The sequence below is a fragment of the Hemitrygon akajei genome, chromosome 5 (genome assembly GCF_048418815.1).
Source record: "Hemitrygon akajei chromosome 5, sHemAka1.3, whole genome shotgun sequence".
Lineage (NCBI taxonomy): Eukaryota > Metazoa > Chordata > Chondrichthyes > Myliobatiformes > Dasyatidae > Hemitrygon > Hemitrygon akajei.
Window position 1 is genome coordinate 134,658,165 of NC_133128.1, and position 23,606 is coordinate 134,681,770.

The 23,606-nt window shown below is 39.4% G+C and overlaps 1 protein-coding gene across 5 annotated transcripts in view; it reads left to right on the plus strand.

Annotated features, from left to right (window-relative positions):
- creb1b (cAMP responsive element binding protein 1b) overlaps positions 1 to 23,606 on the plus strand; it is a 122,493-nt gene that overhangs the window by 49,800 nt on the left and 49,087 nt on the right. For 2 of the 5 annotated variants that reach the window (XM_073046534.1, XM_073046535.1), the window contains exons 2-3: positions 10,514 to 10,624; positions 17,464 to 17,607. The exons of 1 other annotated variant lie outside the window; for it this stretch is intronic. In XM_073046534.1, coding sequence (XP_072902635.1) covers positions 10,520 to 10,624; positions 17,464 to 17,607 — 249 coding nt within the window. In that variant the 5' untranslated portion in view covers positions 10,514 to 10,519. Of the gene's footprint in view, positions 1 to 10,510; positions 10,625 to 14,506; positions 15,768 to 17,463; positions 17,608 to 23,606 lie in introns of those variants that run through there. 2 more of the 5 variants (XM_073046538.1, XM_073046537.1) reach the window with 2 other exon arrangements.

Sequence of the window (23,606 nt, forward strand, 5' to 3'; positions counted from 1 at the left end):
CAAACCCGAAGAATTGGGTAGAAATCAGTGGCGTTCTGTGTGTCTCGAATGTGATTGATGTGAATTATGGCACACACTTTTGGTTAATCTCTGCATGGTCTTGGGTGTTGTGTGATGACCACATCCGGCGAATGGTCAGTTACTTTGAGAAATCTTGTTGTTCGTGATCCCTTCGGAAAAGGCATTTCTCGGCTTGGATCTGCATGAACAGTTTCGTCTTCAAGAATCGATTCATCGCTGGTTCGGGAAATCTCTCCTCTCATTTACTTTATAAATCATATGGACTTCTTAAACTGCCACTTTAAGACTGTGCTTGAGTAAGATCTCTTAAGAATTGTCTCTAAGTTTGACTGTTTGATAACTGTAGATGCATTACACTGTTAACTTCTGTTTAAGTTAGTCGTTTGTTTACTTTTCTATGTTTTTGAGTAGAGGTTAATAAATTTCATTGTTTATTTATAAAAACACGGCTCAATTTTCATATCTATTACTGTTGGTACGTAACACCTGGCTCAGGATTTCATCTTTACATTGTGTTCAATCTATATAATCTGTTGAGTTTGTGAATTATTCAACCTTGCAGGAATTCAGTAAAATTAGTACAAAGAAATTACTTAGACTGGCTATTCCATGTTAATAGGAATGCTAGAATGGATTCATCTAGTACACCCATTTGTGGTTGATTTATTTCAACTCTGTCAAGTATATTTTGCCCATATCATTTTATATTTTTGTTTTGTTAAGAAACTTTATTGTACTAATTGGTTGCTGCATAGAGTTATCAGGAAATCCGGCATGGAATCAGGCCCTATAGCTGACAAAGTCTGTGCTAGTATGAAGTCTGTTAAAACATGGAGGAACCATCATGAACTCCCCAGCCCCTGATGATCCTGTGATTTTTGTCTCAGACGCCAATGTGTGAGCAGCCTTCAGGAGAGTAAATCCATGAAAAGCATCCAGCCCAGGCAACCTGGCCTAAAGACCTGTGCTGATCAACTGGTGGAGTATTCACTGAGATCCTTAATCTCTCATTTCACCAGTCTGAGGTACTCACTTGTTTCAAGTAGGCCTCAATTATACTGATGCCCTAGGAAAATTTGCTAACCTGCCTCAGTGACTATTGTCCATAGCACTTACATCCACTGTGATGTGTTTTGAGAGGTTGGTAATAAAACATATCAACTCCTACCTGAGAAGTAATTTGGATCTGCTTCAATTTGCCTGCGGGAGCAACAGATCCACAATAGATGCCATCTCATTAGCTCTTTACTCATCCCTGGAACATCTGGACAGCCAAGATATATCAGAATGCTCTTTATTGATTACAGTTTGACACTCAATACCATCATCTCCTCGGAAGTAATCAGTAAACTTCAAGACCTTGGCCTCGATACCTCCTTATGCAATCGGATCCTTGATTTCCTCACTTGCAGACCCCAGTTCAGTTTGGATTGGCAACAACATCTCCTCTGCAATCTCCATCAGCACAGGTGCACCACAGAGCTGTGTGCTTAGCCCTCTGCTCTACTCACTTTACATTTATGACTGTACGACTGTAAGGACAGCTCCAATGCCAGATTTAAGTTTGCTGATGACACCACTGTCGTTGACTGAATCAAAGCTGGTGACAAATCAGCATACAGGAGGGAGACTGAAAATCTGGTTGAGTGGTGCCATAACAACAGCTCAATGTCAGCAAGACCTTGGAGCTGATTATTGGCTTCAGGTGGAGGAAACCAGAGTGCCATGAGCCAGTCCACATTGAAGTATCAGAAGTGGACAGGGTCAGCAACTTTAAATTTCTTTGTGTTATTATTTCCGAAGACCTTTCCTGGGCCTAGCACATAAGTCCAATTATAAAGAAATAATGCCAGTGCCTCTACTTCCTTAAGAGTTTGTGAAGATTCGGCGTGATATCTAAAACTTTAACTAACTTCTGTAGATGTATATTGGAGAGTATATTGACTGGCTGCATCACAGACTGGTATGGAATCACCAATGCCTTTCAATGGAAAATTCTACAAAAAGTAGTGGATACAGTCCAGTCCACAATGTGTAAAGTCCGCCCCACCAAGGAGCACATCTATATGAAGCATTGTTGCAGGAAAACAGCATCCATCTTTAGGGACCCCCCCCCCCCCCCCCCGGCCCAACTTCCTTCCTTGCACTCAAGACATGCTCTTTTCTTTGCTGCCATCAGGAAGAAGATACAGGAGCCATAGAACTCACAGCACTAGGTTCAGGAGCAGTTATTACCTCTTAACCATCAGACTCCTGAATCAAAGGGGGTAACTTCACTTGCCCCATTATTGAAATGTTCCTGCAACCTGTGAACTCACTTTCAAGGACTCATCTCATGTTCTCGATATTTGTTGCTTATTCATCTATTTTTGTATTTGCATATTTTGTTGTATTTTTGCACACTGTTTGAATGCCCAAGTTGATGCGGTCTTCTATCGTTTCTGTTATGGTTATTATTCTATAATGAGTTTATTGAGTAAGCCCACAAGAAAGCGAATCTCAGGGTTGTACTTGGTGATGTATATGTACTTAGATAATAGATTAACTTTGAACTAACCAACCAGCACTCTAGTATGTTAATCTTACATTAACCCACTTTATTTTTTAAACATTTCCATCAATTCCTCCAGATTTTTACTCCTGCCGACATACCAGGGTCAGTTAACAATTAATCTAACACCCCAGACATTTTTGGAATGTGGAAGAAAACCAGAGCACTTGGAGGAAGCCCACCTAATTGTACAAATTTCACTCAGGATTGAACCCAAGTTGTGGCGTGGAGGGCAGCTGCACTACTGTGCTGTCATTATTTAATGTCATAAGACAGAATTCATAACATAGGAATGCTGGAAAAACTGCTATTACTTTAAAATATCTTTGGGTGCTCTGAGATTGCATTATAGAAAAGCAAGTTTCCATGTATTTAAAGTTGGGCTCTTCTGTGATAACCATTTCCTAGTACCGTAGATGTCGGATTATAAGCCGCTGCTTTTTTCCCACATTTTGAACAGCTTTGAACACTGCGGCCTTTACTACGGTGTGGCTAATGCATGGTTTTTTTTCATGCCGCCAAAAACATTTTGCCTCATAACAGTAGACCAATAAAATTGATGAGTAGTTCACAGAGGTCCAATGAAATTGTACGATAAATCAAGCGCACTTTCACAATTAAATTATTGTAAATCAGTCATTTGTACTCACCCTCATCAACATGGAAAACACTCGAAGAAAAGCATTGTGCTGCCTTTATGGCAGTTATTTAGTTTATAATATTTTCGCTTAGTAATTCATTTGTTAGTATTTTCTAGTTAAAGTTAGAAGTGTTAAGTATATTTGTTTTCTGTACATCCCGGGATACTATGACGTCACATCCGGTTTCGCCGCGTCTTGTGGGAAATACCGGTTTGCGATAAACGGGAAGGTGGGGGCGAGCGCATTACGCGAGCGGCATTAGACCCGAGCGAAACGCTGCTTTTAAGTTAAAGGCGATCAATAACTTTTCCTGGTAGGCTGCAGTATATATTTTTTTTACCAGTCGTTAGGAGATATTGGAATGTTGTTCGTGCACTGTTCAGTAAAAAAGTATACGCAACGTAATTTGTGTGTTACCGATACGTATGTATATTTAAAAGTAGCCGTGTTAGAGGCACGGTTCGAAAAAAAGCATTTGCAATATGTATTTGTTTATGTTACCATATGGATTTAATTAAAAGTTAAAAAATCCTCACGTGTAGTATCTTTCTGTGTAAATATCTCATATTACAACATGGGACACCTGCGGCCTAAAATCTGGTGCGGCTTGTACAAGTACAAAATTGGTTTTCTTTCTAAAATTAGAGCTAGCGGCTTTTAATCAGGTGCGCTCTGTAGTGCGAAATCTACGGTAAGTCTTTTTACCAGCCACCAACAGTATATTCATTAAATATTTATCTCTTTTCAACCATTCTTGAGGTATATATCCAAAATATATGGTCTTACTCTCCAAAGGTATTTCACATTTAAAGATGTCTTGTAGGGCATTATGTATCCCCCTCCAATAGTTTTTGATAACAGGGCAGTCCCAAAAAATATGATAATGATTTGCATTTTGATTTCAATTTCAATTTTAATTTCATGGAAATTACAATGGACATTTACAAAATAGAGAAGATAACAGCATCTGTTAATCATAAGCTGGAACAATTTGATTCATACTGGGAAAAACGGTTTAACTACATAATGCCTCATAGGCCTGATTTTATTCTCACAAATCAATGAATCTGTTGTAAAAAAAAAGATCACTCCCTACTTGTACATAGTTCTTTTCTTTTGCTTGTTTTTTCTTTCCACTCTTTTCTATAAGTGTATACCCCAGATAAATACTTTGTGGAGATTTTGTGATATATGATGCATATGTACAATGTCTGAAATACATCTTATGGAAATGTTTGTTTGATGAACTTCAATAAAAAAATAAATTACAAAAAAAAAGAAAAGCAAGTTTCCTTCAAACATGAAGGTGGTTGTTCATCTTGGGGTTGCATATGCAATTATGTATGTTGAGCTCCATTCTTATAATTTTAAATGATCCATGCCCCCAGGAATTTCAGAACAAAGTTTTTTTTAATGATTTGCCACTGTTCTGGGAGAAAGTGATTTTGTTTAAAGATGAGATAAATATTCTTGAGATTGGCCTATTTAATTACCATGGGTTGACTATTTAAACACTGTACACAAGACAGTATCAGGAATGTAGTTATACTTGCAGCACAAAATGACATCCATGTAATATTTATAAAGCGCAAACACAAGGAAATCTGCAGATGCTGGAAATTCAAACAACAACACACACAAAATGCTGGTGGAACACAGCAGGCCAGGCAGCATCTATAGGGAGAAGCGCTATTGGCGTTTCGGGCCGAGACCCTTCGCCTCGGCCCGAAATGTCGACAGCGCTTCTCCCTATAGATGCTGCCTGGCCTGCTGTGTTCCATCAGCATTTTGTGTGTGTTGTTGTTTTAATATTTATAAACTTGTCTTTGTGGTATATAAAAATGTTACAGCCCTTGACTTATAAAAGAATAAATTTACTGAGCATATTATGTGAATTAAATGACCCAGTTAAACCTGGAAACAAAGAGGTCTTTATAATGCAGTGGTAATTGAGGTTGTATCAAAATATGTGGCACTTCTCCAATGGTTTGCAAAATCTTTTCAGAATTTTATAACTATTGACATGGTTATATTTAATCTTTTTTCATTAAATGGGTGCTTGCCAAAATCTTACTTTGTGTCTTCTGGGCTTGAAACATTCTACTTTTTACTTTTTTGTGGTTTATAATTTAATGATACAGCGTAGAGTAGGCCCTCCTGGCCCTTTAAGCAGTGCCACCCCAGGAGCCCCACAACCCCAATGAATCATAACCTAATCACAGGAAAATTTACCATGAGTAGTTAACCTATCCTGTCTATCTTGGGACTGTATGGTGAAGTGGAAAACCCAAGCATTCCATGGGGAGGACATACATGTTACAGAAAGGGACTGGAGTTGAATTCCGAACTCCAGTATGCCCTGAGCTGTGATAAAGTCACTTTGTGGTTCCGTGTAGATTTTTTGACTCCTATCCGGGAGTCTCTTAAAAGACCCTATTGTATCTACCTCCATCACCAACAGCCTATTCTATGCACTCACCACTCTGTGTTTAAAAAAAACTTACCCCTGACATCTCCTCTGTACCTGCTTCCAAGCACCTTAAAACTAAGCCCTCTCGTGCTAGCCATTTCAGCCCAGGGAAAAAGCCTCTGACTATCCACACGATCAGTACCTCTCATCTTTGATTAATTTCAAAAGTATTTGAACTCTATCAAATTGGTGGTAACATTTGTTTCACCTTGAATATTTATTAAAAAAGTATCTTATTTATTTGATAGTTCACCCTGATTTCTGCTCTGTTTTCCATTTCTGGCCCTTTTCACTTATCCCATAATACTGACTAGGGTCAGTACTCTGACAAGTAGGATTAATCAGTAGCTTGTATTTTAAAAGCCAGACACAGAATTTAAAAAGAATAATGAAAATAGTAATTCTGCATGGCTGACTTTTTTTTTACAGGCACAGTTATATTAGTAGAAATAAAACTGCATGACTTTACCCATAGGTGTCTGGTAATACTTTTACAATATTTATTGTTTAAAACTAGAACAATCAGACCCCGTTTGTTTTTTAATGGTGGAGTTGTTAGTCATAAAGTGACCTTTATGTTTGCTATGCTGAACAGTGCAGACAGAAAACGTATGATAAATTTGAAACTCTCCTACAAGATTCCAATAGGCTGGTCCTAGACTTATTTCCACTTGGCATAATTTACCTATTATTATTTAATTATTTATGATTTTATATTGCTATATTTCTACACTATTCTTGGTTGGTGCGACTGTAACGAAACCCAATTTTCCTCCGGATCAATAAAGTATGTCTGTTTGTTCCTATTTTCCTTTTGCTTGGCTCCATTCACACCTTGCAAGAATAAATAATTTCTTTGTGAAGCATGGTTTTAAAAATGATATTTGGTAAAAGTGACAGCAAATAAATGGACTGGGATAACTTTGCTTGTAAGATGTTTAAGACACTAAAATGGGTAAGTGGTCTTTATAAAAAGAGTCTTGATATACGAATTATTGGCAAGTCAGCTTTTGTTGACTTACGAGAAGATTTTAGAGTACAGCTAGGAGACAACCTCAAAAACATGTAGGTCAGGAATTGTATAAAGATTAGAGCTAGACGAAAGTGAACATTTTACTAGATCCAGTGTGCTTATTCAACTCAACGGGGTGTTTACATTGTCACCATTTCCAGTGGTATTTTTCTTGTAGATTAATGATTTAATTAGCTGAATATAATTTTGAATCTCTGAATGCGCAGCACTCTAAAGTAGCTGCCATAATGTTAGTTATGAAACAAAAATAAAGTTGCTCGCTAACAGTGGAGTATGTGAAAGGGTTGTTCGAGCTGGAGGACAGGGTGTCATAAAACAAAATGTGAATAGAACTTTGGTAATCCCACTGATTTTGTCATCTGTAGATTTTTGTTTTTTGATTTTTGAAAGCATTTGGTTTGTCAGATTGAGGAAGAGCCCCTGAGTCTCAAATAAGTATCCTCTAACTAACTGTGACAGAGTAGAAAGATCATGATTAGAATCCTGCTTTGTGCAGTATCAGCTGATCTTTGGTAGGCTTCAGAATAATCACAACTGATTAGCAATCATTATTAATTGAATTATCCCTTTTGATCATTTGTTAGTGTTTGATCAGTACAGAATTGGGTCAGGTGATGATTTTACGTCACCTCGTCGCTAACCTATGGGAGTTAGAGATCTGAATGTTTTATTTAAGGTACCATTGCAAGAAAAAGTTTGTGAACCCTTTGTGATTAGCTGTTTTTTTGCATTAATTATTCATAAATTGTGTCTGAACTTCATCTAAATCACAATAATAGACAAACATAATCTGCCTAAACTAACACAAACAAATGATACTTTTCATGACTTTATTGAAATCATTGTTTAATCGTTCACAGTACAGGCTGGTAAAAGTATCTGAACCCCTGTATTTAATAACTGGTAGAACTTCCTTTAGCAGCAATAACCTCCACCAAACATTTCTTGTAGCTGTTGATCAGACTTGGCCAACTACAAGGAGGAATTTTAGACCATTCCTCCATACCTTGCATGAACAGCCCCTTTTGGGTTATACCGCAGCATCTAAATTGGGTTAAGGTCTGGACTCTGACTTGGCCATCTCTAAAAATACATTTTCTTCTTTATAAACCATTCTGTTGCTGACTTGTGTTTCAGATATTGTCTTGTTGCATCATCCAACCTCTATTAAGCTTCACATGACAGACTGTTACCCTGACGTTCTCCTGAAAATGTCTTGATGCAATTTTGAATTCATTGTTTCCTCAATGATTGCAAGCTGTCCAGGCCCAGAGGCACTAAAGCAACCCCAAACCATGATGCTCCTTCCACCATGCTTCACAGTTGGGATGAAGTTTTGGTGTTGGTGTGCAGTGTTCCTTTTCTTCCAAACATAACATTTCTGCCATAATGTTCAACTTTTGTCTCATATGTCCACAGAGCATTGTCCCAGAAGTGTTGTGGAACATCCAGGCAGTCTTTTGCAAACTTGAGACATGCAGCAATGTGTTTTTTTTTGGAGAGCAGTGATTTCCTCTGCGGTGTCCTTCCAGGAACACCAATTTTGTTCAGTGTTTTTTTTAATAGAGGACACATGAACAGAAAGTTAAGCAAATTCTAGAGATTTCTGAGATCTTCTGCTGTTACCCATGGGTTCTTTTTCACCTCCTTTAGCATTTGCACATTGTGCTCTTTGTGTGATCTTTGCAAGATGCCCACTTCTAGGGAGAGTAGCAACTACTGAAATTCCTCCCTTTGGAGACAATTTCTCTTTCTGTGGATTGGTGAGCATTCAGGTCTTTAGAAATGCTTTTGTAGCATTTTCAGCTTTAATACATCTCTACAATTCTTCTTCTGAGGTTGTCTGCAAGTTGTTTTGATTGAGCCACGGTGCATATAAACAGATCTTTCTTGAGAAGAGCAGGTTCTGTCAGTGTTTTTTTTTGGGCAGGACACCTCTACAACCCACTCCTTCAATCTTATTTCATTCATTGGAACATCTGACTTCAGATAGCTTTTGTAGAAGGCATTACCCCAGAGATTCACATACTTTTCTGAACCTAGACTGTGATTGTTTAAATGGTGTACTCAGTATTGACGAGAAGTACAATTACTTGTGTGTTATTAGTTTAGGCAGATTGTGTTTGTTTATTATTGTGACTTAGGTGAAGATCAGACCACATATGATGAGTAATTAATGCAGAAAACTGGACATTTGCAAAGGATTCACAATCTTTTTCTTGCAACTGTATATTTAAGTCATTTTCATTACACTTGCTTGGATTGATGTAATATGATGTAAGATTTATAAATTACTTGCTTTGAGATTTGGAATCAACATGGGAATATTCAGAAAGCTGTGTGGTAATATTTCACCCTACCTCCATCACCTTACTCTGGTTCCTCATCTTTTTTTCTCCAGTCCTGATGAAGGGTTTGGGCCAGAAATGTCAACTATACTCTTTTCCATAGATGCTACCTGGCCTGCTGAGTTCCTCCAGCATTTTGTGTGTGTTGCTAGGCAATAATTCAGCTCAGCTTGAATTCTCATTGAAAAATTACCAAGCAACACACAAAAAATGCTGGAGGAACTCAGCAGGCCAGGCAGCATTTATGGAAAAGAGTACAGTTGGGCCTCAAACAGTCCCTCTGGATGAGGCAACACTTCACCTGTGAGTCTGCTGGCGTCATATACTGTGTCTGGTGTTCCCAGTGTGCCTTCCTGTATATTGATGAGTCCTGACATAGATTGGGAGATTGCTTCACCGAGCACCTATACTCCGTCAACCAGAAGGATGTTTAACAGTCCTTCCAGGTGAGGCAACACTTTACCTGTGCATCTGCTAAAAACATATACTGTGCCTGGTGCTTTTGGTGTGGCCTCCTTACATCAATGAGATCCAATGTAAATTGGGAGACTGTTTTGTCGAACATCTACACTCTGTCCACCAGAAAAATCTCCCAATGGCCTCCCATTTTAATTCCACTTCCCATTCCATTATGTCTATCCATGGCCTCCTCTACTGTCGTGATAAGGCCACACTCAATTTGGAGGAACAACAGCTTGTATTCCATCTAGGTAGCCTCCAACCTGATGGCATGAACATTGATTTCTCAAACTTCCAGTAACTTCCCCTTGCCATGAATAAAATTAGCACAGTTAATGAGGTGACAAAGTGGGCGTGGAAAGTGTGTTCTGTCTGGTAGCTGCAGATCTAATGTGGAAATCTGTTCTTTAATATCTTAGACAGCATAATGTGTTTTATATTGCCTTTGGGGATATTTGTTTTCCAAAATTTCAGTCCTTTTGATTTTAATAGGCATGATTAAATGTAAAGACTAGCAATTTTACTGATTTCATGCATTCAATGCAAACAAATGATGGTCCTAATTTATTGCTATTAATTCTCACTTCCCAATTCCTTGCTCAGAGTTCTGCGATTCTTTCTTCCCAACCCCAAATATATCTATATATTCCTTCTGAAAGCTAAGATTCTATCTAACACCATCATCCTTCTGGCTATTCTATTCTGGATTTTCTCCCCTCATGTTGTAAAAAGAATTATATTCTCACTTCTGGATCTTAATTGCCTGCAATCTTTGCCAGTGGAAGCAATTTCTGCTTTTACACACTGCTTAGATTCCACATAACCTTTGGTGTTGTAAACAAAAATCAATGTGTACACATTGAAAAGTGATCAAGTTTTGAAACAACTTGTCAAATAAGTAATTGCAGTCACTTCCTGCTTGACTCTGCATTGTATGCTGCCAACTTTGCCTTTCAACCTGATTTAATTCCACATTTTCTGGTATTGCAGGTAACTATGGATTCCAGTACAGAAACTCAGCATGGTGACACTGCAATTTCAGAAGCGGAAACTCACCAGCTAGCAGTGCAGACACAAGCACAGCTTGCCACTATAGCGCAGGTATATTTTCAGTGTTATTTACAAATAGTATTGTGTGATCAGTGTCTGATTAAGTATTCAGATCTTCAATGCAAAATCAGTTGAAATATTTCTCAAGTCTATTTATTTAAAAGAAAAGTGAGTCTTTACCCCCCCCCCCCCCCCCCAACGTATTGACAATACTTTTTCCCAACCCGCATCATTAAAACAGTTAATCTTACATTGTGTTTTTGGGAGGGGCATTACCAGTGCAAATTGGATGCCATGGTCCTTGCATGAATTTTAAAGTAATTTGTTAGGTATAATTAATTTGTTGCAAAGGCTGCATAGCTGTAACTTTCCCCATCAAAGTGATCTATTACCTGAAAATCTGTTTATTGCATTAACATCCAAGAGAGAATTGTGGGAACTTACTGGATACAAATTGATTATTGGCTGTAGCTGTCAGTGAAACCATGATTCCAGAGGAACAAGCAAGTGTTAGACAACTTGTGAATTGTGGAAAAAATTTCAAATTTCCTTCTAAGTATTTCCCCTCTCACCATAAAAAGATTGACCATCTCTGGTATCTATGCCACTCATAATTTTATAAGCAGCTGAGGTTAGTCTCTTAGCCTCCTGTGTTCCAGTGAAAATAATCCCAGCCTATCTAGTCTCTCCGTGTAACTAAAGCCCTCCATTCTTGACAAATTTCTAGTGCTACCACATCCTTTCTATACTATGGTGACCAGAACTGCATATAACATTGTAAGTGGCCTGACCAATGTCTTGTAAAACTGCAACATGATGTCCTAACTCTAATCATCAATACCCCTGTCCATGAAGGCAAGCAAGCTAAATGTCTTTATTACCCTATTCACCTGTGAAACTATTTTCAGAAAACTATGAATTTTCACTCAAGGATCCTGCTGTACATCAATGCTCCTAAGGTCCCTTCGATTTACTTTCTGGCCAGCATTAAACAATCCAGAATGCTTGCCTTACATTTGTCTGGATTAAGTTCCAGTCGTCATAGATGCATCCAATTTTCCAGCTAACCGATGGCTCTCCGTATCCTTAGACAGACATCCTTGCTATCTACAACTCCACTAATCTTTATGACACAAACAAACATGCCTATCATTTGTATAACAACAAAGTCTCATTTTTTAAAATAGTGGTAGTTGAACTTTTAGAAACTTCAATTCCATCATTTGTTCTTACGTAGTTTCTTATAAGTATTTAGAAGAAAAAATCATTTGGTTCTGGAGCACAAGAAGTTTTTTTTCACAGTATAGTTAGCAAACCAAGAAAGTTCAAGATGGTTTATTTAGGAAGATGATATGCATTGTCCCTCCTTGTCTTCCTCAATGGCTCAATAACATATTCTACCTCTATTGCCAAGAACAGTGCTTTCGTTCCTGTCTTTCGTAGTGATTTTCTGATGACTTTGCAGTTTATGAAGAATTCACACTTATCTATCATATAAAATTTTGCAGTAATAAGCTTGTGCTGATATTGTTGTTACTCACTTAACATTTTGAGGTTACTTTTCCCCAAGTGTTTAACCAAATCATTTCAAAATATTTGAGCTAGCACTGCAAAACAAAGCAAGTTACGTTGACAGAGCTACTGCTGATCTCTGAATTGTTATCCCACATCCTCCCATTTTAAGCACCAAGTTTCAACTGTGTGTGAATGTCTGTTTTCAAAAATTTAGAGTTGCTGGAATTGCTGTTTAGTTTTGACCGCCCCATTTGAAAACAAAATGTGTTGGTATTTTACAAAGCAGCCAGCTTCGCTCTTTTCAAAAACACCTCAGCTAAAACTCCCTTTCCCAAAGCCTTGAGTCTGTCAGCTGAAGTGTGAGCCCATCTCTCCTGCAGTCTCAGTTTAGATGAGTTACCCCTTCCATTTGCATCAAAACAACTATAAAATACTCACTCCCTTCCTTTTCCACCTTTGAATCAATTTAACCATGTTGTCCTCCACCAATGCCATTCCTTCAATGGAGTGCTTGGTTATCCTATTCCATGATTGCCTGCTCATTTGTAGTATTAGCATCTCTATCTAAGTATCACTTCAAAGACACCAATCTGTTCACCATTTAACCATATAACAATTACAGCACGGAAACAGGCCATCTCAGCCCCTCTAGTCCATGCCGAATGCTTACTCTCACCTCGTCCCACTGACTCACACTCAGCCCATAACCCTCCATTCCTTTCCTGTCCATATACCTATCCAATTTTACTTTAAATGACAATACCGAACCTGCCTCTACCACTTCTACTGGAAGCTCATTCCTTCCACACAGCTACCTCTCTCTGAGTAAAGAAATTCCCTCTCGTGTTACCCTTAAACTTTTGCCCCCTAACTCTCAACTCATGTCCTCTTGTTTGAATCTCCCCTACTCTCAATGAAAAAAGCCTATCCACGCCAACTCTATCTATCCTCCTCATAACTTTAAATACCTCTATCAAGTCCCCCCTCAACCTTCTGCGCTCCAAAGAATAAAGGCCTAACTTGTTCAACCTTTCCCTGTAACTTAGGTGCTGAAACCCAGGTAACATTCTAGTAAATCTTCTCTGTACTCTCTCTATTTTGTTGACATCTTTCCTATAATTCGGTGACCAGAACTGTTCACAATACTCCAGATTTGGCCGTACCAATGCCTTGTACAATTTTAACATTACATCCCAACTCCTATACTCAATGCTCTGATTTATAAAGGCCAACATACCAAAAGCTTTCTTCGCCACCCTATCCACATGTGATTCCACCTTCAGGGAACTATGCCCCATTATTCCTAGATCACTCTGTTCTGCTGCATTCTTCAATGCCCTACCATTTACCATGTATGTCCTTTTTGGATTATTCCTACCAAAATGTAGCACCTCACACTTATCAGCATTAAACTCCATCTGCCATTGTTCAGCCCACTCTTCTAACTGGCCTAAATCTCTCTGCAAGCTTTGAAAACCTACTTCATTATCCACATTGCCACCTACCTTAGTATCATCTGCATACTTACTAATCCAATTTACCACCCCATCATCCAGATCATTAATGTATATGACAAACAACATTGGACCCAGTACAGATCCCTGAGGCACACCACTAGTCACCGGCCTCCAACCTGACAAACAGTTATCCACCACTACTCTCTGACATCTCCCATCCAGCCACTGTTGAATCAGTTTTACTACTTCAATATTAATACCTAACGATTGAACCTTCCTAACTAACCTTCCGTGTGGAACCTTGTCAAAGGCCTTACTGAAGTCCATATAGACAACATCCACTGCTTTACCCTCGTCAACTTTCATAGTAACCTCTTCAAAAAATTCAATAAGATTTGTCAAACATGACCTTTCACGCACAAATCCATGTTGACTGTTCCATGGATTCATCTGTGGCCATAATACTTGTTAATTCTGCTCCTACTCTCCCCCCTACACCCACACACACACTCATTCTCTTTACTGTCAGACACAGAAATTAGGGGTGTGAACAGAAGATTAATTTAGAAAAATTAAAATTTTAAGAAGACAAAGAAGGAAAATGAAGCTGATTTTCAAAAAAGATTCCAGAGCTTATGATCCAGACTGATGAGGAAACATCCTCCAATTGTGGGTGAAAGTAAGTTAGAATACGTGATGTAGAATGAATACCAGACAGGAATCCAGAAACCTGGATTAATGGCTATCCTCCCTCAGCAGACAAATCAGAGCTCCTCTATGTTGAGCAATACTTGGCAAAAGCCCTGAAAGAAGACAATCACAAGAGTGGCTTTGCAGCACCACCTCAGACCAAGCTAGCCAAGTCTCGAAGTACATGATGCCAGACCAGATTTGTGGCTGGTAATGAGTTGATCAGTACAAGGAATATCCCTACTTAACCTTGCTTATTTACCTGTTGCAGGCTGCATCTCCCAATGATAGCCTTGGTGGAAGTAACCACTGATTGGTCTCGTGGAAACAAAGTCCTATATTCACATGAAGGATGCTCTTCAGTGTCTTATGAAATAATGAATATGCTAATTGTGAAAGTATTAAAAAAAATGCGAACTCAAAATGCAGGACAAATCAAATTTAATCTGGCTACCCATATTGCGGAGTATAAGCTGACCCGGAGTATAAACTGACCCCCCCATTTTCAAGGTTAAAAAAGTGACATTTTCATGTTGCCTTTGCATAAGCCAACCCCTTTTGTAGAGGTTTTTGATTTAACCAGAAAAGATCACAAGATCTCACATGTCGGTACTCAGCTTTGCCGGATCCGGAACCAGGAAACTTTGTGAACCAGTACCTGTTTTAAAAAAAAAGGCCTACACATTGTAGAGCATTATAAGCAAATTCTTAATAAATAAATCAGGGAGGGAAATTTTGGATTAGATCTCCAATGGTAAAGAATCCTCAGAATTGTAACCCCTGTGAAACCATTTAGAGCCCATCGTAATCTCGTTAAAACATAACACGGAGTGGCGGGATCAGTACGTCTACTCAATATTGAGTTTGCGACCACCATGTACAAAAGACTAAAACAAATGCGATATGATGCTGGCTTCAAGCTGAAGGTTGTTGATTTTGCTAAAGGAACGAATAATCCTGAAGCTGCTAAGAAGTTTAGTGTAAACGAGAAACAAGTGAGAGAGTGGAGAAAGGCAGAGGACACGCTGAGGGAAATGCCAAAGATGAAATGTGCAAACCGTGGGAAAACATGCCAGTGGCCAGAACTGGAAGAAAAAGTTTAGAGTGGGTGAATCACCAGCGATCGTCCAGATACATTGTTAACAGAAAAATGATTCGAGTTCAAGCATTGAAATGGGCCGAAAAACACCGTAAGATCAGCGAAAATTTCAAAGCTACGCGAAGTTGGTACACCCGATTTATGAATAGGCGTGATCTTGTGTTGAGAAAAAAAACAAAGATTGCTCAGAAAATTCCCGCGGGGTGTTGTTTACGTTCAAGAATGCTACTAGATGGACAAAGCCGGTTGCTTGAAGTGGGTTAAAGAGGTGTGGCGTTGACGTCCCGAAGGTTTCGGGAAAGAAAAGTCGCTACTTGTCTGGGACGTCTTCAAAGCGCACTTGTCAGGTGAGACAAAAGCAGCATTGAAAGCTGAAAATACGGACGTTGCAGTCATCCCCGGTGGTTTGATCTCCGTGCTCCAGCCACTAGATGTGAGTTTAAACAAATCATTCAAAGAATTCATGCGACAACAGTGGAACGAAATTGACTCAAAAACAGCCAATAAATACGACTTGTCTTCGGTGTATTCGTTTTTACAAAGTTGGCACCCTCTGTATAAGCCGACCCCCTAATTTTAGGACCAAAATTTAGGGCCAGGTTCTCGGTTTATACACTGGAATTTACGGTAATTGTTAAACAATGTGTCTACACTATATCAGCAAAGTGGTAGAAGTCATTGTCAGAAGGTGCTTTCTCACTGGTAACCCAAGTTGGCATTGGTGAGTAGGTTTAGTCAGAAAGACCAGCTCCATAGCTTCAGCTGTTTCAAATTGGATTTAAGAATTGAACTCCAGAGAATGAGGTAAGAATAACTTTACTTGAGATTGAGGCAACATTTAACTTAATGTAGCATCAAAATACCCTGGTAAAGCTAAAGTCAAGGGGAAAGCATTTTAATGGATCAGTTTGTAGTTCATTCAAAGGTTGTTTGAAATCGATCAGTTCCAGGACGTTACTACAAGAGTTCCATAAGATGGTGCCCTCCAAGCTATGATCAGTTGTTTTATCACGAGGTGGGAAGTCGCAATGTTTTCTATTGTTGCAATGTTCAATTCCATTACCAACTCATTGGAAAATAATATAACCCATATCCACATGCATATAACAAGATGCATAGCCTGAAATCTTGTAGATAAAATTAATTCCACAAAAATATCAGGTTATCACCATCTTCAACAAAACAAAATCTGACTACCCACCCTTAATATTCAGATGCTGAATTCCTCGCCGTTGTTATTCTGTGGTTCACTATTATTTAGAAACTCAACTGGGCTAGACACAGTAACACCCAAAAAACTGATGACAGGCTTGGTATCCTACCATTGTTTGACTTGCCTCTTGATGCTCCACTGTCATTTTACCACCAACAGGACACATATCAGAAGTGTGATTGAAATATTCTCCACTTGCTTGGATGGGTGTGGCGCCAAAAACTTTGAAGAGAGTGAAAACAGCCAACTTGTTTGGCACCTCATTAATCAACCTAAATAATAATTCTATCCACTAAGCTGCAGTGTATGTCCTCTACTAAAGGCACTGTAGTTGCTCATTCAAATTGTTGTGATAGCACCTCCCAAAAAGAACAAGGGCAATAGGCTTGAGGGAACACCACTATCTTTCCATTCTCAGAAGTACAGTATATCACTGCTTCCTAATTGTCACTGGGTCTAAGTCTGCAATCTCCTCTTCAACAGCACTGAATGGAGTTTTTTCACAAAAGGGATAGCAGCAATTCAAAAAGGTAATTAAGGCTAACTTCTCAAGGGCAATTAGGGATGAGCAATAGAAGTTACCCTTGTTGGCACCAAGATTTCAAAATAAATAAGTCAAGAGAGGAAGAGCATAGCATTTGAGATGTGTGTGGTTGTGTAATTTACAAAGCTAGAGTACATGAAGGCATTTTTACACAGATGAGCAATTTAAGGCATTGATGGGGTGAGCTGAAGAGATTGTAAGTTGAAAAGCAGAATTGCTCTGAGGTTGATGAGTGTATCTTTTTTGAAGAAGGTGTCCCCTAGCTGCTTTTGCACTTCATTGTACTGAGCCTGTTTCTTTACAAAGGTGTGCAGAATATTTAAATTGATTGAACAGATCACAGTAATCAAGTTTTTCCCCTCATCTTTTCAGGTAACTATGCCTGGGATCCAATCAACAACCAGTCCAACAGTAACTTTAGTGCAATTGCCTAATGGCCAGACTGTTCAAGTCCAAGGAGTCATCCAAGCAGCTCAGTCATCAGTTATACAATCACCTCATGTTCAGACTGTTCATGTAAGTACTGTGAAAATAATGTAAGGTAATGTAATTGAGAGAAATGTACATAATTCACAACCACCGACAACAAATTGGGGTTTCACTTTAAGAGGCTGGTCTGACGTGTTGGCGTTACGCAAGGATTTTTCACGTGTTTTTGTGTTTAGGTTTTGGAGTTCAATAAAACGCTATGGGTTTCATTATGCATAAAATGCCTCATTTCATTTGTGAAAACTTTCAGTAGCAATATTCTCTATGGTGTAAGCATAGATATATGGTGTAAACCAGCGTATACACCAATTAGTTTATGTTCTCGGGTTTGTTATATATATTACCGTAGATTCCGGACTACAGAGCGCACCTGATTAAAAGCCGCTGGCTCTAATTTTAGAAAGAAAATCAATTTTGTACTTGTACAGGCCGCACCGGATTTTCGGCCGCAGGTGTCCCACGTTGTAATATGAGATATTTACACAGAAAGATATTACACGTGAGGATTTTTTAACTTTTAATTAAATCCATATGGTAACATAAACAAATACATATTGCAAATGCTTTTTTTCGAACCGTGCCTGTAACGCGGCTACTTTTAAATATACGTTGCGTATACTTTTTTACTGAACAACATTCCAATATCTCCTAACGACTGGTAAAAAATATATATACTGCAGCCTACCAGGAAAAGTTATTGATCGCCTTTAACTTAAAAGCAGCGTTTTCGCTCCGCCGCTCGCCTTCCCGTTTATCGCAAACCGGCATTTTTCCCACAAGACGCGGCGAAACCGGGTGTGACGTCATAGCATCCCGGGATGTAGTACAGAAAACAAATATAGTTAAAACAGTTCTAACTTTAACTAACAAATGAATTACTAAGCGAAAATATTATAAACTAAATAACTGCCATAAAGGCAGCACAATGCTTTTCTTCGAGTGTTTTCCATGTTGATGAGGGTGAGTACAAATGACTGATTTACAATAATTTAATTGTGAAAGTGCGCTTGATTTATCGTACAATTTCATTGGACCTCTGTGAACTACTCATCAATTTTATTGGTCTACTGTTACGAGGCAAAATGTTTTTGGCGGCATGAAAAAAAACCATGCATTAGCCACACCGTATTAAAGGCCGCAGAATTCAAAGCTGTTCAAAATGTGGGAAAAAAGTAGCGGCTTATAATCCGACATCTACGGTACATATAAAACGTGTGGCATATATAACATGAAATACATATAACAGGAATTATTTTCCTGGGATAATTTTTAGATCAGGAGCAGGTCAGGGAAATTGGTTTAATATAGAACATAGAAAGAGCATAGAAAACCTATAGCACAATTCAGGCCCTTCAGCCCACAATGCTCTGCCTAACATGTACTTTAGAAATTACCTACGGTTACCTACAGTCCTCTGTTTTATTAAGCTCCATGTACCTATCCAGGAGTCTCTTAAAAGACCCTATCGTATCTGACTCCACCACCTTTGCCAGCAGCCTATTCCACGCACTCGCCACTCTACGTTTAAAAAAAACTTACCCCTGACGTCTCCTCTGTATCTACTTCCAAACACCTTAAAACTGTGCCCTCTCGTGTTAGCCATTTCAGCCCTGGGAAAAAGCCTCTGACTATCCACACAATCAATACCTCTCATCATCTTATACACCTCTATCAGGTCCCTTCTCATCCTCCACCGCTCCGAGGAGAAAAGGCCGAGTTTACTTCAATAATGGCAAGTATGTATTTACAGATTGATTAAGTTCCTAGTCCCTCTTTATTAAGCTTATTTTTGCTTACTTTAGTGAGGTTTCTGGTAGTGCTTTATACATTTTCAACAGTTGATTTCCACTTATTTCAGAGAAATCTTTGTTGTAATTACAACACAGATCAGCAGTGATTTATTATCATACTCCCTTTGTTTTCCTGATTTTTTTGGTGGTACTGAAATGAGCAGTAGCATTGATGTTATTGTAGGCAGTTTTGAGGTAAGTTCCAAGAGGCTAGGGCAGTTTAAATGATACTTGAGTTAACGTAAAACTTCACTTCTATGATTTTATTTACTGAGCATGTATTTGAATTTGTTGTAATTGGATTCCATTTCTCATTAAGTGTCTCAATTGGCAACTTTTTCTTATCTTCAGGAATGTCTTGTCACAGTTTTCTCTTTAATGAAATTACTATGGGAGAGGAAGTTGCCACTTGGCCCATTGAGTCTGTGCCAGTTTGTTAAAGGACACTTGTATCTGTTTCATTTTTCCCACACCCCTATAAAGTTATTTTTTCACAAGTGATTTTCATTTACTTGCTGAAAGCACTTTTTTTTTTAACCACACTTTTTTTTACCAGTACGTCATGACCCTGATGTGTACCGCTACACGATTTCCAGAGGATGTGCCTCTGGGAAATATTAGGACCCCTGTGGTGGTAAAGGCCCTCATTAAATTCTTTACCACAGTGGGGCTGCCTAAGGAGATACAGTCGGATCAGGGGAGTACATTTACATCCAGAGCATTTCAGCAGATGATGACCCAACTGGGGGTCAAACAAATTTTAGCTTCTGCATACCATCCGGAATCCCAAGGAGCATTGGAAAGATCCCACGCTACACTAAAGACCATGATTAAAACTTATTGTCAGGAAAACGTTCGAGACTGGGATGATGCTTTACCCCTTCTGTTATTTGCAGTAAGGGATACAGTTCAGGGATCTCTGGGGTTCAGTCCGTTTGAGCTCGTTTTTGGTCACAGGCCCAGGGGACCTCTAACCCTACTTAAAGAGAAGTGGTCTAGTCCGACCGTTCAAGTCAGTGTGATTGACTATGTTTTAAAATTCCGGGAAAGGCTGCATAAGGTATGCGCCTTGGCAAGAGAAAACCTTAAAGACTCCCAGATCAAAATGAGCCAATGGTATAACAAACGAACGAGAGAGCAAGAGTTTCAGGTGGGCGATAAGGTTTTGGTCCTATTTCCTGTAGTTACCCACCCCCTACAGGCAAGGTTTCAAGAACCGTATAAAGTGTGTAAGAAAATAGACTCGCTGCATTACGTGATTGAAACACCTGATAGGCGAAAGCCGAACCAGTTAGTTCACGTGAACATGATGAAAGGTTACCATGAAACGACCCCGCGGTGGTCGGTGCGGTCCTGAAAACTGATGAGGCAGCGGGGGGTGGTAAGGAGGAACCAGAGCGGTTTGTAAAGATAAGTATAGTACCCACCAGATTAGAGAACTCTGTTATTTTAGCAAGCCTTGCGGATAAAGTTAGTCACTTAGAGCCTGAACAGCGGGAGCAGGTAACACAGCTCATTAACCAGCATACAGACTTATGTCCAGATGTCCCAAGAAGGTGTAGTGGGACAAAACATGATGTGATAGTTACCTCGACACCGCCTATTAAACAAGCCCCTTATCGGATGAATTCATAAAAGAGCCAGCTAGTAGGAAAGGAGATTGAACATATGCTAGCTGCTGGGATAATCCGCGAATCCTCTTCTGCGTGGGCTTCTCCTTGCGTGGTTGTCCCAAAACCGGACGGTACCATAAGATTCTGTACCGATTACAGAAAGGTAAACGCTGTCACTCAGCAGACACTTACCCTATCCCCAGGGTGGATGATTGCATTGATAAAATGGGGAAGGCAAGGTACATCACTAAAATTGACTTGTTAAAGGGGTACTGGTGCGTTCCTTTAACGGACAGGGCTCGGGAAATTTCAGCCTTTGTCACCCCATCCGGGTTGTACGAGTACAATGTTATGCCATTCGGAATGAAAAATGCACCAGGGACATTCCAGAGGATGATAGACACAGTGATAAAGGGGTTAACCCACACCAAGGCTTATCTTGACGATGTGGTAGTTTGGAGTGACACCTGGGAGGAGCACATGGAGGCTGTAGAAAATCTGTTTAAGAGGATGTCGGCAGCCCAACTTATAGTAAACCTCGCAAAGAGTGAATTTGGTCATGCCACGATCACATACTTGGGGTATGTGGTAGGAGAGGGGCAGTTGACTCCTGTGCAAGCAAAGGTACAGGCTATTTCTGAGGTCCCTGTACCTTCCAATAAAAGGGCACTGAGGAGGTTTTTGGGCATGGTGGGATACTATCGGAAATTCTGTAAAAATTTTGCGAATATTGCTCTCCCACTTACAAAATTCCTACGGAAGGAGGAAAAATTTGAATGGAGCCATTCTTGTCAGAATGCTTTTGAAAAGTTAAAAGCCATATTGTGCCATCACCCTGTGTTAAAAGCACCTGATTTGTTAGCACCCTTCTCCCTGGCGACGGATGCAAGTGATGAGGCTGCAGGAGCAGTCCTATTACAGCAAGCAGGGGATGGAGTGGAGCACCCGGTAGCATATTTCTCTCAGAAGTTCAATGTGCACCAGAGGAAATACTCTACCGTGGAAAAAGAATTGTTGGCCCTTGTTTTGGCGATACAACATTTTGAAGTGTACATTTGTCCAGCGCAAAAACCTGTAATTGTTTATACAGACCACAACCCATTGGTATTCCTGGCCAATATGAAAAATAAAAACAGGAGGTTATTGAGTTGGAGTCTGATGCTGCAAGAGTTCGATATTAAGATACAGCATATTAAAGGAAGTGATAATGTGCTCGCGGACTGCTTATCTAGATGCTGAAGTGAATGTATAACTGTATTACTCTGTAGAAAAAAAAACTTTTGTATTGTGTTAGATTCTAAAATCCTGTAAGACTTTGTATTACTTCGTTTTCACCGATGGTAAAACGCTTTGAAGAAAGAGGGTGTTACGAACGTGCCACAACTCTGAGGGTCTGAAGGGTACAAAGTAGCCCCCTCCTTTTTGAGAATCGCAAGATCGCTATTAATGCGGGTCTGGGACCCAGGAAATGAGAGAGAGACACGCAGAATCCACAAGGGGTTTGGAATGTCCTGGCCCCTCAGCGATACAAAGCCACGGAAAACGACCATTGTCTCTTGGAGACGGAATTGTGTATTGAGTACTGTACTATTCATTGAAGCCCTCAGGGAATGACCAGTAGTGGGCTGGTTGAGGGATGGCCTCATCCCAAATGAAAAAAAAGTTTGGGTAAAAACATTTTTTTTTAACAAAAGCTTCTCTCCCTGCCACCCTCCTCATATCTTACGTCCATATTTTAAATCTCTACTCCTTGGTCCTTGAGATATTCATTAATTCAGACAGCTTCCTATTATTTACTCTGTCCAGACAAGTCATAATCTTGTAAACTTTTCTCCTTTGCTTTGAAGGAGAAGATCCCTAAATACTGCAAACTGGTATCAGTAAAGCAAAAACAAAATGCAGATACTGAATATCATGAAGTAGATTTATTGTCAAAGGACATATATGTTACCGTATACTACCTTCAGATTAATTTTCTTGCTGGCACTTACAGGAAAAAAGAAACCCTATACAATTTCACGAAAAGCTATGCATAAACAAAGACTAACAGCCAATGTGCAAAAGAAGACAAATTATGCAAAAAAAATCAAGAGCAAGGGTTTCAATGAGTTCTTGAAAGTGAGTCTGTAGAACATACAATTGGTTCAGAAACCTGATGGTAGTAGGATAATAAATGTTCCTGAACCTGGTGGTGTGGGACCAGGTGTAAAGTGAATAAAGCAGGAGACTAATCACACAACCTTGTGGTGCATTTGTACTGATGGAGTTCGTGGAGATATTGCTAATCCAAGTTGACTGGAGTCTGCAAGTGAGGAAATTGAGGATCCAGTTGCACAAGTAGACATTGAGGCCAAGGTCTTGAAGCTTATTGACTAGTTTTGAGGGGATGATTGTATTGAATGCTGAGCTGTAGTCAATATAGAGCATCCTGATGTATGCATGTTTGCTGTCTACATGTTCTGTGGTTGAGTGAAGAGCCAATGAGATGGCATCTGCTATGGACCTGTTGCTCCAGTAGGCAAATTGGAACGGATTCAAGCTACTTCTCAGGCACAATTGATATGTTCCATCACCAACCTCTCAAAACACTTCATCACTATGGATGCTAGTGCTGCTGGATGAT